Source organism: Callorhinus ursinus, unplaced genomic scaffold (assembly GCF_003265705.2).
Source record: "Callorhinus ursinus isolate GAN/ISIS: 27379988/994484 unplaced genomic scaffold, GSC_fseal_2.0 scaffold26, whole genome shotgun sequence".
NCBI lineage: Eukaryota > Metazoa > Chordata > Mammalia > Carnivora > Otariidae > Callorhinus > Callorhinus ursinus.
The window spans coordinates 4,995,171-5,010,788 of NW_027397088.1; the positions used below are offsets into that span (position 1 = coordinate 4,995,171).

Below are 15,618 nucleotides of genomic sequence, written 5' to 3' on the forward strand. Positions count from 1 at the left end.
TATGTGCTACGGTGAGCGCTGTGAATTGTGCAAGACTGTTGAATCACAGATCTGTACTTCTGAAACAAATAACACAACATATTTTAAGAAAAAAGAAAAAGAAGAAGATAACAGGAGAGGAAGAAAAGGGGAGTAAGTCAGAGGGGGAGACGAACCATGAGAGATGATGGACTCTGAAAAACAAACTGAGGGTTCTAGAGGGGAGGGGGGGAGGGGGATGGGTTATCCTGGTGATGGGTATTGAGGAGGGCACGTTCTGCATGGAGCACTGGGTGTTATGAACAAACAATGAATCATGGAACACTGCTCCAAAAACTAATGATGTAATATATGGTGATTAACATAACAATAAAAAAATTAAAAAAAAAAAAGAGGTCTGTAGGGTGTCGGGAAATGCATGCTCCCTTCCTCGACTCTCATAGGGCAACCAACAGACCTTGTCCAAGGGGAAAAATACAAGCTAGAGTTATTGATGGGTACCACACAAAGCTATAAAAGCAATTACTAAAAGCAGGGAAAAAACCTTTCGAACCATGAGAAGTAAAACACACACTAAGGAAAAAACGGACCATGAAGTAAAAAACAAAGGAAGTATTCTAAGTAGTAAGCATGTAAGATGCCAGAGCTAAAATGTAACAGATCTGTCATATACATAAATCTAAACAGGTGAAGGGGCCTTTACAAAAAAAAAAAAAAATTCAGACCGGATCAAAGAGGGAAAATCTAACAATGTGTTCTATGAGACACAGACTGTAACAAGTAATTCGGAAAGACAGAAAGCTAAAAGGGTGGTAAAGGTTTGCCAGGCAAGTGCAAAGAGTACTGAGGCAGGTGTTGTGGCATTAATATTTGACAAGGTTGACTTCAAGGCAAAAAAGCATTAAGTGAGACAAAAGATGACCATTTTATAATAACGGATAACTATTCACAAGTCTTTTAGTGTCAATAAGATAAAAACTTGCTTTAAAGCAATTTGTTTTTTTGACATGAAGGAGAAACTGAAAGAAACATAATAGCAATAAATGCCTTTAAGTTACTTTTTTCAGTCTGAGATTAATTAGAAGACAAAAACAGAAATGGGGAATCTTAACATAAATTAGAAAAAGGCAGTCTAACTGATATATTTTTAACTCTATACCTTAAAAGAACGAACTTATTTTTTGAATAGTTTCTGGATGCTATAAAAAATTGGCCATTTTCCAGTTCTTTATCTTCAAGGTAGAGAGTTCAATATGGAGTAATATATGGAAAACTTAATAGATTTTTTAAAAGATTTTTTATTTATTTATTTGACAGAGAGAGACACAGCAAGAGAGGGAACACAAGCGGGGGAGTGGGAGAGGGAGAAGCAGGCTTCCTGCGGAGCAGGGAGCCCGATGCGGGGCTCGATCCCAGGACCCTGGGATCATGACCCGAGCCGAAGGCAAACGCTCAATGACTGAGCCACCCAGGCGCCCCACAAAACTTAATAGATTTTTAAAAAGTAAATCTAGTGGGGCGCCTGGGTGGCTCAGTCAGTTAAGCGTCCAACTCTTGATTTCAGCTCAGGTTATGATCTCAGGGTCCTGAGATCAAGCCCTGCATCGAGCTCCGCACTGGTTTGGGAGCCTGCTTAAGATTCGCTCTTTCCCTCCTCCTCTACCCACCCCCCAGATAAATAAATAAATAAACAGTAAATCTAGTAAAACTGATACTCTCTGATTATAATTCAGTGAAGCCAGGAATCAGTAACAGAAATGGAAAACCAAAAACCAACCAAGTCAACAACAACAACAAAAACCTTTTTAGAAATTAAAGGAACCATCATTATTGGGGCACCCGGGCGGCTCAGTTGTTAAGCGTCTGCCTTCGGCTCAGGTCATGATCCCAAGATCCTGGGATCAAGCCCCACATCGGGCTCCCTGCTCAGCAGGAAGCCTTCTCTCCCTCTCCCACTCCCCTGCTTGTGTTCCCTCTCTTGCCGTGTCTCTGTCAAATAAATACACAAAATCTTAAAAAAAAGAAAAAGGGGAATTATCATTATCATGTAAAGCTTGGATCAAAGTGGAAATAGAAACCAAAAGTGAAGAATATATAGAAAATAACTATAGTAAAAGCACTATTTATCAAAACTTAACCTTTCAGTGTTCCCATCTATAAAATAAGAGTAATTACAGGGCCTAACTTCACTGGGTTTGTTCAAAGAAAGCTAGAAAAAAATAAAAATTAAAACATCTTTAAAAAGAATAGAGTATCTCAGTACTGGAAAATATCTCAGAGCTATTTACTCAATTTCCTATCTGGTAGGAAATCCCCCCAAATAGAAATTTAATTATTAAGAAATCCAAGAGAATGTCTTACCTGTAAAAACAGTTATGGTAGAGTCATCCTTGCTTGCAGCTTCAAGTGCAAGCATGATTTCCCGATACATCTATGTGAATGGGGGAAACGAGAAAAAGAAAGGAACTCTGAAAATCACAACCATTGCGTGGGATTCACTAAAAGTCTGTCTGTAAGCCTGTCCTCTGCAAAGCGCCAACTATTAATGTTGGTTGTATTTACATAACCAAAAAGGCAGCCCAAGTCGAAAGGATTTTCATTCGTTTTACAGTTATTTGGTGTGTATCATATGCCATGTGCGCTTAGGGACACTGGGGGATATATCCACCTTTCCCCAAAAGTGAACAAATAAGACCTAGTCCTTGAGCTTTTGCAATTACTAGAGGGGGAGCTCTAAAGTGGGTGGAAAGTATGACATGGCAGGCAGCTTGGAGGAAGCACTGATGTCTAGCATGGGTAGGATGGGAGGCGGCCAGAGGAAGATTTCCATGAAGCAGTTTGTCAACTGGGACCTCAAAAAAGAGCACGTGTGTCCCAGGCACTCTGAAAAGTGTTAAAGGTTGGGATTTCAAGACACTCTAATGGTAGCCAAAGACAATAGGTCCAATATTTTAAATCAGCAACGTCTCTGAAAATCTTGGAGGTGTCGCTGTTACGGCTTTTAACGCACTGGTGCCCGTTTCTACCTCAGATAAGACATCAGTGTGGGAGAGAATGACGAAGAGGGTTGATATTTACGGATACACAGACACTGAAAAAAAAATATGGACTTGACATAATATGTGAGTAAGGGTGAAATTGTATTCACTGAGGGAGGGAAGGAGGAAATAACTCCATTATTATTATGGTTATGATGATGCAGCAAGACAGGGTAATTGGCCAGAGCTGGGATTAGGAGATGGATATATTAGGGTGATTCAGGTTTTCCAGCTTATTAGTTATGTGAATTTGAGCAAGTTACTACTTAACCTAATTATTTTATTGTTAGTATTAAAACTAGGCTCCTTGTGGGATTTAAAGAAACCTCTGTGAGGAAAGGGCTGACACACACTAGGTACTCTGTAAAGAGCAGATGCTATAACTATCCACCTCCTTATCATCACCATCATCACCATCATCACCACCATCATCATCACCACCATCACCATCATCACCACCACCACCATCATCATCACCATCATCACCACCATCACCACCATCATCACCACCAACACCATCATCACCACCACCACCATCATCATCACCACCACCATCACCACCATCATCATAACCACCATCACCATCACCATCATCATCATCACCACCACCACCATCACCATCACCATCATCACCATCATCATCATCACCACCATCATCACCATCATCACCACCATCATCACCATCACCACCACCATCACCACCACCATCATCACCATCACCACCACCATCACCATCATCACCACTACCATCATCACCATCACCATCATCATGACCATCATCACCATCACCACCACCATCATCACCACCATCATCACCATCATCATCACCACCATCATCACCATTATCATCACCATCATCATCATCATCACCATGATTACACAGAAATGAGGCAAAGGCAATGAAATTTTGAGGATCAAATGTTTTACTAAGTCAATGGCACATATCCAACTTCATGGAATTCTTATTTAACACCATTTTAAGTGATCACGCTCTTTCTGCTACAATGTAGATGATAAACCCAATGGAAAGGGTTTTAGCCCCTCAAATTTTACTTGGCAGTTTAGCACCAAGCATCCAATTAATTCCCTACATTTTTTTCAAGGGGAAGAGGTAAAAGTGGTTATTTTTATTATCATTGTAATTCAATAAAAGACTCAAAGGTCAAAGGAGCTCTTGTCAGGTGGCTCATTTGAAGCAGAACTGGGTTATGCTATATTTAAGATGAACGTCTTCTTTCCTTTCTCCCTCTACTTGTATAAATAAAGGCCCATGCAACTTGAACAGTACTCACTCTCAAGTCTAAGTGACATGAGCAAAGTCTGGGGATGGTCTATATCAACCTTGGAGAACCTCTATACCTATTCTCTTATATCAATGTATGTTTCATTTGTATTAATTTAATTTATTTGTGCTTCCATCACTAGGAAAGTTGCAGTGCTTTTTGGACACACAGAACCTACCCAAAGCTAACAAATTCTAACTAACAAATGCCCAACTCAGTTGTATGAAGAAGTGGGCACCATTACTAATCCTCTTGCATAAATCAAACAAGAGATCACAAAAATAGCAATGATGCTGAAACATTCTAGCTGTTCAGTGAAACAGACAGAGGGAGGAAAGAAAAGCAGGACAAACTCCCAGGGCAGGTCATGTTACCTGTGTGGTCAGTGCATTCTTTTTGGCGGGCCGGTTCAACATGATCTTTGTGATGCAGTCTTCAGAGGTGATCACCAGCGTGTCATATCCAGCTCGTTTCTTGTCTGCTTCAGACTTCACTTGGCTAGAGGAGTCAGACGAAGACCTCAAACCAGACACCAAATCCACATAGTTCTGCCTAGCAGTTTCCTGAAGAGAAGATGACAAATAACTGTAGCCCATGGTCAACAAATAAGCACTTTGAAAACTTAAGATGCTAAGACATGGCACCTTGCAATGAAGAAAGAAGAGAGGTCTGATTCAACAGAATCCAACCAGATCTCACAGGTTCCATCTGCAATGGTTTAATAATGAGAGGCACCCATCTTCCTTCAGGAATATAGCAAGTAAAATAAAAGCAAAGTAGTAACTAAAATAAAAGCAAAGTAGCAAGTAAATTTACCTTGGGCAGATTGCCAAGAGCATTCCATGCATCCCATTTGGCCTTATTGATCAAGTCGAATAGACCTGGTTTAGGTGTATTACAAGGCCCTTCAGTGGCCTGTGAAAAGGAGAGGGGCAATTATCAGTCAAATGTCCATGCAAATTGGAGTGTCAAATATTTAAGATCCATAAAATGCACAACCAGCGTGAATGCACCTTCCCCTCCCAAACACTTTTAGAAGATACATAAATTCATCTTAACCTTTCCCTTGCACTGTCTTTGATGCTGCAGGTGAAAATACACAACAGAAAAAAGACTGGAGAAACAAAATGTGCCATCAGCTATCAGTTCCTAAAGTAAGTTCTAAATGCCTGCTTATGAAAACAATGCAAGACAACGGTTTTGGCAAAGTACTTTTTAAAAACTTCAATAGTTCATTAGTTTTATACTGATGATCCCATTTTTCACACACAATCAAAATATTCAAGCAAACTATCTTCAAAAGTAACCAGACAACAAACATTTGGAAACCTACCGTATATTCTGAAAGCCCACTCGAAGGTACAAAAAATACCACTTAATTCAGTGGTGGATTTCTGCCAACTGAACAGATTCCTACTTGGGGTAGCAGGGATGGGAGGGTGTCAAAGCCACTGGCCTTCTGGAAACTTAAATGAAGGCCATGTAAATAGAAACCATAAAAACAACTAAATTTTACTTGTTTGAGAGTAGGTGGAGTGTTTTGAGATGAGTATCCCATGCCACTTACATGGCCACATGTAAAAACTTCAAATCCTGTTAATTTGCTAAAAGAGGAAAGAAGAAAGAGCCTTTGAGAAACAAAAGCAGTGGAGCAGGCTTAGACTTTCCAAAGACAAAGAGACACCGGTCACCCTGCCAGAGAGAAGTGAGAGGCAACATGATCCACAAGCCCCCCTCCCCAACCCAGCCTGGAGTCAGGAAACAATACTTCTCCCAGAATAGATGTGTGATAATGCACAGGGAGTACTGCCCACCGGGGAAGGTCACTCAAGCCCTGGTGTTCAGAGTTTTCATATGGGGCTCCATAACGTAGGCATGACTTGAATATGCAGCCAGGAGCCCCGACTCGAAATCACATTGTTAAGACCCTCAGGCCGACAAAGACACTCCTTAGCAGGCATGATCTTTTCAGGGCTTAGGGATTACCTCCCAGAAGTCAAGGGCAAAGTCCTGGTCTCTTTTTGAGCAATGTCAAATTCTTCACTATACACACCCATAGGACACTAAGGGAGGCTGGTACCGATCATGGGAAGAGGAAAATAGATCACACACAGGAGCCCCAAATCAGCTGACTTCCCAAGGTTGTCTTTAGACATCACAACTTAAAAATTTTAGTTTTAAATTTTTGTTATACAAATTTTCAAACATGTAGAAAAGTAGAATATTATAATGAATTCCCAATACTCGACCTAACTCAATAACTATCATTTATTGGCCATACTTTCTTTGTCCATTCTTTTTTCTTTTTCTTTCTTTTTCTTTTGCTTGCTTGCTTGCTTGCTTTCTCTTCTCTTTCTTGCTTTCTTTCTCTTTCTCTCTCTCTCTCTCTCTCTCTTTCTTTCTTTCTTTCTTTCTTTCTTTCTTTCATTTTGGTGATTCTCAAACGGCATGCTATTTCACCCCTACATATTTAGTGTGCATTCCTAAAGAACATCAACATTTTCTTATATAACAATGGTGCCATTAATAATAACTCCTAGGTATCACCTAATACTCAATCCACATTCAAATTTCCCCAGTGGTCTCAAAAAAAATTTTTCAGTTGATTTTTTCTAATCAGATGCCTTTGGTGGTTATCTCTTTTAAAGTCTCTCTGACTCCAGAGTGATCCTGATGCGCTTTTTGCCTTAACGGTACTACAAAGACTAATGTAGAAAAACTCTCATGTAGACACTCTTCAGAGGAAAGGCAGTAATACAAACCCTAAAAATATGAAAGCTGCATTTCAGTAAAACACACGGCAGATCTATTTGAGAAGCCTTCTGCTCAAAATGTCTCTAAATTACGTCAGACCTCAGGCACATACCTGCTTATAGAGTGCATAGAGTTTGAGCTTCACTTCATTTCCTGGATCCTTCTTCAACAGCTTCACCTGATTCACTGCACTCTCAAAATCCTTCTGACAGGCTCCCATTGCTGTTTTGCTTATGTGCAGCTGCAGTGCTGGGACCTGCAGGGAACTGCAAAATGGCAGACTGATTTCTAATTACTGCCAGTCCTTACATACCAAAATGCTCTGTTTCTCCTGAAATATGTTCTCTATACCTCCCCCTTTACAAGCTGGCTGCAAATGGTTAGTGGTGTAGGGGCCAAGGGCAAACAGCCCCAAGATGGGCCATGCTGGCATGAGCAATATTTTGAGTTAAAAGCAAGCAAAGCCCAGCAGATGCAGGAAAAGCTCTGACTCCCCACCAACTGCTTAGGTTTACGTTGGACAGAAGACCCTGTACCAGGAAGAGTGCCATTAACAGAGATTCCTCTTTATCTAAGAAACTTATTTGTGTAATGGAACAATCTTTGTTTTCCCAAGATCTCCTCTCACCTTCCTGCTAATGGTCTTGCTCCAGTTTGTATCCTCAGACTCCTAACCCTTCTCCTTAGCTCAGACTATAAGCTTCAAAATATAAGTCATGTAAGCCACCTGCTGCCCATCTTTGGAATTTCATGTCTATGTGGATTCCCCATATGTATGAAACTAAATTTGATTTTCTCCCGTGAATTTGTCTCTGTCAATTTGATTTTTAATCCAGCTAGAAGGACCTTGAAGGGCTGAATAATTCCCCTCCCCCCCAAAAATTGTTTTTAAAAAAGCCCCCCCCCCCCCCCGCAAAAAATCAATACAGAGGCTAACTGTAGTAATCTCAAAATAAAGGAAAAGAAAGTTACAATCCAGCACAGCATTTGTAGCAATTCAAATTAAATACTGATAAAAGCGGCGGGAACGTGAATGGCCATGTAAATTTTGCCACAGGCAAGAAAGTAAATGAAAGGCACTGCAAAATGGACGAGAGCAGGAGACTGAGCCTGAAGAGGTCAACTGCACAGAATTTGGTCTTTTGTGTCCTAAGGGCCAGAAATCCTGTCTGCCCTCACTGACTGTTAACGAAGTATAAACTATTATCAGGTCAATTCTTTCTGTTCAGCAAAATGAGTGTCCCAACATACAGGTGGAAGTGATGTAGGAAAGAAGGTGGGATTCAGGGCCTACAGCCAAGAAAGAATTCTTGAGACGTCTTTGGTGCATAACGGTGGTTTTATTAAAGCATGGGGACACGACCCGGGGGTCGTGAGGATGGCTGATTATACACTTTCAAGTTGGGAGGGAGTTAGGGATAGCCTAAGTCTCTAAGGAATTTTGGAAGCAAGGTTTCCAGGACCTTGAAGGGGCTAGCTATTGTTAGGAAAAGGTCATTTATTACTGTCTAATAAAACCTTAGTCATGAGACCCTTCAGATGTTTATCTGTGAGTTATAAGCTTGGGGGGTGATTGTCAACACGTATCTCGGGGGGTAGAGATAAAGGACGTTTCCAAAGGAATTTTTATATGTTAAAGTAGACTAACAGGAGCCTGGGGGTCGGGCTAAGATTGCCTTTTGCCCTTAGCAAAGTATTAACATCCAGGCAGATGAGTGCCTAGAGGAATGTCACTCTGCCTGTTTCAAGGACTTGTCAGTGGGTTGTAAGTGGTAAGGAAATTTAATTTTTCTTCTGCCTTTGTTTCCCACATCAGAAGGAGGGGAGAATGGGTGAGGATACAAGAAATGTTCAAAAAGATGGATGAGCTGTCGTTGGCATTCCAGACAAAGAGCCACTTCTTAGTAGATGGGGGACCTACCCAGGCGAAATCTAACCCCTGTGGCTGCTCATCTGTGAAGTTGCCCTGAACAGACATAACTAAATACTCACCCCAGGAAGCTGAACCAGCCAGCTAGGAGGAGAGCAGAAACAGCAAGCACAACCAGGTACAGTGTTTAGTAGGCAGAGGAAGAGAAAATTTCAGTGCACAGTACTGGGGCCACAAGCAAAAAACTGATGTTCACAATGATGACCCTGGCATATAAAGTTAAAGTTAATGGGATCAAAGATGATTAAAATAATAGTTTCAATAACGCCCACACCTGATGTATCACTCCCTCTGCAATAATATGCCTTTCAGAGACTATAAAGAACCCTAGGTTGAAACTCTGAAATACTAGTAATTCAATAAAGTCTTCAATAATTTTTATATTAAATAACTGAATTCGTGTCTTTCCAAAAAAGGGAAAAACTGCATCCTACGTGATGCATGTGAAGTTCCAAACAGAAAACTAAAGGAAAACAAAATGTCTATTAGAAGGCCTCAATGTGCAAGTTCTCACAAAAGTAAAGTGAGTTTTAAAAAAAATTACAGAACACTACCGTTTAATATATAAAATCGGGAAAATCATTCATAACTCCACCACCTCAATTTTTACATAGTGTATGCCGTCACTTAACATTACAGAACTGTTCCCCAGGAAGCCGTTTAACCCCACCCTGATGATAATGGCTTGCGTTTCTACAGCAATCAGCAGAGAAGCCAAGCGTGCTTAGATGTTCTACCGCATTTTAGCGAACTACGGCGGCAACCTCGCGGCAGCCAGGGTGGCGGCGTGCACCCGAGGGCAGGGCGGCTTGTGGCCGGAGGTGAGGGCTGAGCGCCAACGCGTACGGAGAAGAGTGGCAGCTGCGGCACCCCCGCGCGTCCATCCGGACCATTTCGGGCCCAGCCAAAGAAGAGGGCGCGCGTTTAAGGACACTTGCCTTCACTCTCTCCCTGGAAAACCATAAAAGCAAAGCCCTGTTGCTACCGGGACAAGATAAGAGAAAGGGCAGCTCCCACGGGCGGCGACCGCCTCTGGACGCCGGGGTCCCAAGGGCGACCTTGAACCCCTGGCTCAGCACTTACCTCCTGACCGCTCTCAGGCAATAGCACCCGGCCAGTCGACCGCTTACCCCAACCAGCGCCATAGCTAACCCGAAAGCGGGGGCGGGGTCGGAATTCGGGGGCGGTACTTAGAACCTGGATGGCCCGGAGGCGGTGGGGCGGGGAGCGGAGCGGGACACGATAGGTCAGAATAGGGGACGGGGCGGGACGGGGGCGGTACCAGCGCGGAGGGTGACGCCAGGACCGGGGTCGGGGGGAAGGGGAGAGAAGAGGGAGGGAGAGGAGGAGGAGGGGGAGGAGGGGGAAGGGGGGGAGGAGGGGGGGGGGGGGGCGGAGGAGGGGGAGGAGGGGGGGGGGGGAGGAGGAGGAGGAGGAATGGGGAGCATCGCAGGGATTAAGGTGGGCTGTTTGGACGCGCCTCCACTCCGGGCGGGAACGGGAAAAACAGAGCTTGGAGGCGCAGAACTTGTGAGCTCCTCGGGGTGCGTTCGGAGCAGCGAAGGTGTGTTATGGGAACACTGGAACTCTGCCAGCGCTGGGGCGGTTGCTTTCTGCGCACCCCCCGCCCCCAGTGCCCCAGCCACCTAAAATCGGCTGTGCGTTAAGGGGGGGAAACAATGAGGGTGTGTTTAAAACACACCACACACACACACACACACACACACACACACCCCACACACACACCACACACACACACACACACACACACACACACACACACGCCTTATTTACCACCAAAGATGAGAGGTTTACAGACCTGGTAGAACACCTGGGGATCAGAAATGGTCTGCTGAATATTTTTAAACCTGTCTTTTCATGTCAGTAACTTTCTGTGGATATTTTTGAGTTCTGCCAAAGCATTTAACAAAGTATTTTCTTTGGGAAAGAATCCTTAAGAGTTGGAAGGGCCTTTGGCCGTCACCTCCCCCAGTTGAAGAACAATAAAAATCACTGCTTTAAACTGGGCTCAAAAGAAAACCACAAGTGCAAAATAGAGTCGCTTATAGTAAGGCCCTGTGTCAGCAAACTAAGACTTAATACCTAACCAAATTTTGGTTTCGTACCTCCCTACCCCCCCATGTAACCTTTAACCAGTCAATAGGAAATGTACTGATAAATCCCTTCTGTTCTCTTTGGAGGGTGACCTTGCCAAAAACAATGCATTCTTTGCTAATAATTTCCTTTTTTCTGCTCCCTTTCTGCCTTTAAAAACATTTCCTTTTCTGCAGCCCCGCAGAGCTCTTTTCTATATGTTAGATGGCTTGATACCTGATTCATGAGTCATTTAATAAAGCCAATTAGCTCTTCAAATTTACTCAGTTTAAATTTTTGTGATTTACAGGGCTCAGGGTGCAACATCCAAGTAGGCCTGGGGCCAGTCAGATTTTGAAACTGACACTGAATTACTTATATATAGTGAGCCAGACTAATTGTAATTGCTTCTGTAATCCCATAGGAAAAATGGTGTCACCCTATTTTGCCCTTGTGGAAACAGAGGTCAAGAAAGATTCATTAGGTGGCTTGCCCAAAGACCTGAGACTTGGAAGTAGTCAGAATCCTATTTCAACTCAGAGCTCAGAGTTGAAGTCCTCAGTAATTTTACTATTTCATGTTGATGGCCCATTAGTATTTGTGCCGCATCAGGCAGAGCTGGGTAATAGTGCAGGTGGGGGGCAAGACAGAAAGCCAGAGTAGAACAATTTGGAATTATTCTAAAACTTCAGGTAGTACAAGGTGGTGGCTGGTAGGCTGAGCTGTCTCTCAAAGACCTGGATCCTCTCCCGGGCTGAGTTAGGTGACCCTCAAAGGCAATGGAAATACACTAGTCAGAAATTGCAGAAATACTGGGAAATTCTCTGGACTCCAGAAGATGAAACACCTCCCAAAGAAATATTAATATTTTTAAGAAGTCCCTTAATGGTGAGCATATTTGGATTGTGAAACCTTTCACAATAAAAGTGAACACTTCTCGTACTATGCTACTATATTTCACACAAAAAAGCAAGATTGGGAAATTAGCTGCCTTTGCCAAAGTATAATTTAAACAATGTAGAAGGAGCATTTGTCAAAGGTTTACTTAACTCGTTAATTAGGGAACCAACAGGATGGTAAAAAAACAATTTGAAGAGCTGGTTTATATAGTTAGTACAAGAGAAGAATGCTGGAATAGATTGCAAGGTTATATACAAAACTCGTTAATGTCTTACAGAGCAATAAAACCATAAACTCCTGGGTGACTTTTTTTTTTTCCTGTTGGACAAATCATTTACATCTCTGCTAGTTGTATTTACTAAAGACCATTAAATGCCAGAGAATGAGTGAGTGAGGGGAAATGACTGAGAAGGTAGACATTCCTGACAGAGAGTTCATCTTGGATCCACCTTTGGTCTGTTACATTGTTACCAGAAGTTGAGGCCATGCTGTTCAAACATGACTGCGATGCCCTGCTGGTAAAGAGAACAGGTTCTCAGCTAAGGGAACCATTGGTTAGATGTTCCATCTGAGCATGAAGATCACTGTATACACACTAAGTTGTTTGGATTTTGTGTTGAGAGCAGGGGAGAGACATTGAAGATATAACTGGTATATGTGGTTATCCAGTTAGTACAATCATATATTCCCACCCTATGATCACAGGGTAATGCTTCTAGGTAAGAGTAAGAAATGCAGAAACTCAGGCAAGACTGCATCCAAAGTTCTAATCTCCACTGTTATATGATCAGGTTCTCCTAGTGCTAATGAAAAAGGCCGTGGAAGGGGAATGTCCTATCCGATCAGATCCTATTTTAGAGCATTGCTTGCAGGGGAGGGGTCTGCCTGAGGCGAATTTGATGCTGTTCTGTGTACAGAGAACCCCGGACTCCCCCTGGAGATCACAGGTGCCTAGGAGGAGCACCTGTGTCCTGCTATAATGAATCTTAGGAGCCAGGATGTTTGCTGCACAGTGTTGTGCTCAGTGGTGGGGCATTTTTATCTTAAACATGTTTCTTCTCTAAAATCACAGAGTACAATCTACCATTGTGAGTCTTCTGTCAGTCATAACGATTATTTTTATTTCTGATTTTGAAGACGTCAGATACTGTTATGACATACAAGAAGGCTGTCACGTTCAGTCACGAGGAATGATTTTTGGTACCATTGTCCCATTAACTGCATGCTAGGAACCTGGCAACATCCCGGAATCCCTCTGTCCCACTGACACCTAACTTCTATCAGTTGCCAAGCCCTAGTGACTCTGACTCCTCAATATTTCTTCACTTCTTTCCCTTTCCCATCTATCAGTGCCTTAACTCAGGCCCTTGTTGTGTTTGGATTACTGTTATTTGGATTATCGTTACTAAAGTTACCATCCCAGCCACTTACCAGTTTTGCTGACTTCAGCGCCGCATCTGCAGCCCATTGTCAATCTGCTTCCGCACTGGTCTCCCTAAATTGTAAACCTGACGCTACACTCATAATTCTCCCCAATCTCCCCTCATGATTGAATATCCTATGGTGGGTCCCCTTGGTCTTCTGAAAAAATTCAAACTTCTTCGCCTGTCCTAAAGGCCCTCAAGATTTGGCCCTTGCCTCCCAGTGTAGTTTATCTCTCACCAACCCCACACTTGAAACTTCCATTTCAGATGAATTTGGGATGCTCTGTTTCTCTGAATCTTCATATTACCAACTTATCCAGGAAGTTGCCTCTGACCCTCCATTGGGTATATTCTCTCCTTCTGAGCTCCTATAATCCCCCTACTTCTCTTTCTCAGAGCACCTGTGTGTCTGGTTAGTAGTTTGTCTCATTACTCCCCCAAGGGCACACACACAGAAGAATTCCACGTATACAGTAAACCCCAGGTCCCGTTTCCTGACATGCTGCTTGATACAAGATAGTCTGTAAATAGTCTGTTGAATGATGGATGAGCTATTGAAAGTGTCTCTCTAGGCCATGATTTTCCACCTTTGATAATAGGTTGTGAGGAAATTTCTATGTTTTTATTAAGTTGTCAGAAGAAATTAACATCAATGTTTTTGTGCTTTGAACTATTTCTTTTTCACTGAGTGGTAGCTCAAGGAGAAGGAATTTGACTATTGCTGGGTTCCTGCATTAAAATAAACTAGAAAATGTGGGAACAAGGAAACTGTGGTATTATTTAAATCTATAAATTTCTGGGGGAGCAGAAATATATTTTCAATTAGTCATTAAAAATCATTAGTCCATGTTTTGTGCTCTGTATCATAACCATTTCTTGCTTAAGTTCTACGACATTGCTTGCGATCAGTTAAGCCTCTGCTGCTATTATGTTTTCTTTACCAAATTAATCCTCTTTTTTTTCTATGTAGGCTTTGTATCATCTTCCTATACAGTACTATGTTATTAAAATATATGATAAATATATGATATTAAAAATAATATTCTGGAATCGTCTGTTTTTGCATGTTCTTTGTCTTTTCAATCATTATGATATAGAGAAGAAACACATTTCAGAAGTAAACATCTGAGGGGCTCAGTTGGTTAAGCCACCGCCTTCAGCTCAGGTCATGATCCTGGAGTCCCAGGATCGAGTCCCGCATCGGGCTCCCTGCTCAGCAGGGAGTCTGCTTCTCCCTCTGCCCCCTCCCTTCTCATGTGCTCTCTCTCTCTCATTCTCTCTCTCAAATAAATAAATAAAATCTTTAAAAAAAAAAGAAGTAAACATTTGACTCTCTGTATCACCACTGCCTAAGTTCCCTATGCTTGAATGATTTGTTCATTCACCCACATCTATTTTATCCACATTTATGTATGTGTGTGTGTGTGTGTGTGTGTGTGTGTGTGTGTGTCACAAACATTAAACCAGTCTTGTGCTGGAGGATTACCTTTCAACCCCTTTTCTCATGCAAAGAAACCTCCCTCAGGTATTGTGCTCTGAGAATAATTGGAACTGATAGATATTACACATGTAGGAAATGGCTGTTGTTTCCAGAGTAATTCCCAGTTTTTCTTGTTCGCACCAAAGTTTAACTTACAACCTGTCCAAATGCATAAAAAAGAACAAGAACAATGGCTATAATAAAAAAATGAGCCAAGGGGAGTGACAAAAAGAATCATCAGTGATGTATTCAGCACAACGTTAGATAATTTACAATGATCCCAGGGCTCAGAAGGAGGTCAGAGAATGGCATCCCCGGTTGGGGAAGCAGATGACATCCTTGTAGACTAGCACAGGTTTATCTGGCCTCTCCTTCCTGTATAAGGAAGAAGTAAATTAAAAGTTCTATCCATAAACCACCAAACTGAGACTTTAAGAAGACACAGTCAATCCTCATTATTCTCAGACTCTGTACTTGAGAATTCATTTACTTGCTAAAATTTATTTGTAACCTCAAAATCAATACTCCTGGGTCTTTCACAGTTATTCACAGACATGTGCAGAGCATCAAAATATTGGAATTTCCCTACATGCGTGTTCCCAGCTGAGGGTGAACAAGGTGGTGCTCTGCCTTCTTGTTCCAGCTCTCATACTGTAAACAAGTGTCTTTTTCATGGTCTATTTAGTATCACGTTTTCCATATATGTGTGTGTGTTTATTGTTGTTTGTGGTGGTGT

General features: G+C 42.2%; 2 protein-coding genes across 7 annotated transcripts in view; one reads left to right on the forward strand and one right to left on the reverse strand.

Moving 5' to 3' along the window:
• Nucleotides 1-4,668, forward strand: part of LOC112838371 (testis expressed protein 56) — a 35,948-nt gene extending 31,280 nt beyond the window's left edge. For 2 of the 4 annotated variants that reach the window (XM_073877527.1, XM_025891232.2), the window contains 2 exons: nt 3,011-3,101; nt 4,443-4,668. The gene's annotated coding sequence lies outside the window, so the exon portion shown is untranslated. The remainder of the gene's footprint in view (nt 1-3,010; nt 3,102-4,442) is intronic. The other 2 variants (XM_073877528.1, XM_025891231.2) reach the window with 1 other exon arrangement.
• Nucleotides 1-10,159, reverse strand: part of ECI2 (enoyl-CoA delta isomerase 2) — a 26,987-nt gene extending 16,828 nt beyond the window's left edge. Inside the window, exons 1-6 of one of the 3 annotated variants that reach the window (XM_073877526.1) lie at nt 10,068-10,130; nt 9,047-9,190; nt 7,167-7,320; nt 5,117-5,215; nt 4,675-4,863; nt 2,341-2,410 (exon numbers count right to left, since the gene is read on the reverse strand). In XM_073877526.1, coding sequence (XP_073733627.1) covers nt 2,341-2,410; nt 4,675-4,863; nt 5,117-5,215; nt 7,167-7,274 — 466 coding nt within the window. In that variant the 5' untranslated portion in view covers nt 7,275-7,320; nt 9,047-9,190; nt 10,068-10,130. Of the gene's footprint in view, nt 1-2,340; nt 2,411-4,674; nt 4,864-5,116; nt 5,216-7,166; nt 7,336-9,046; nt 9,191-10,067 lie in introns of all 3 variants that reach the window. The other 2 variants (XM_025891227.2, XM_073877525.1) reach the window with 2 other exon arrangements.
• Between the last annotated feature and the right edge of the window lie 5,459 nt (nt 10,160-15,618).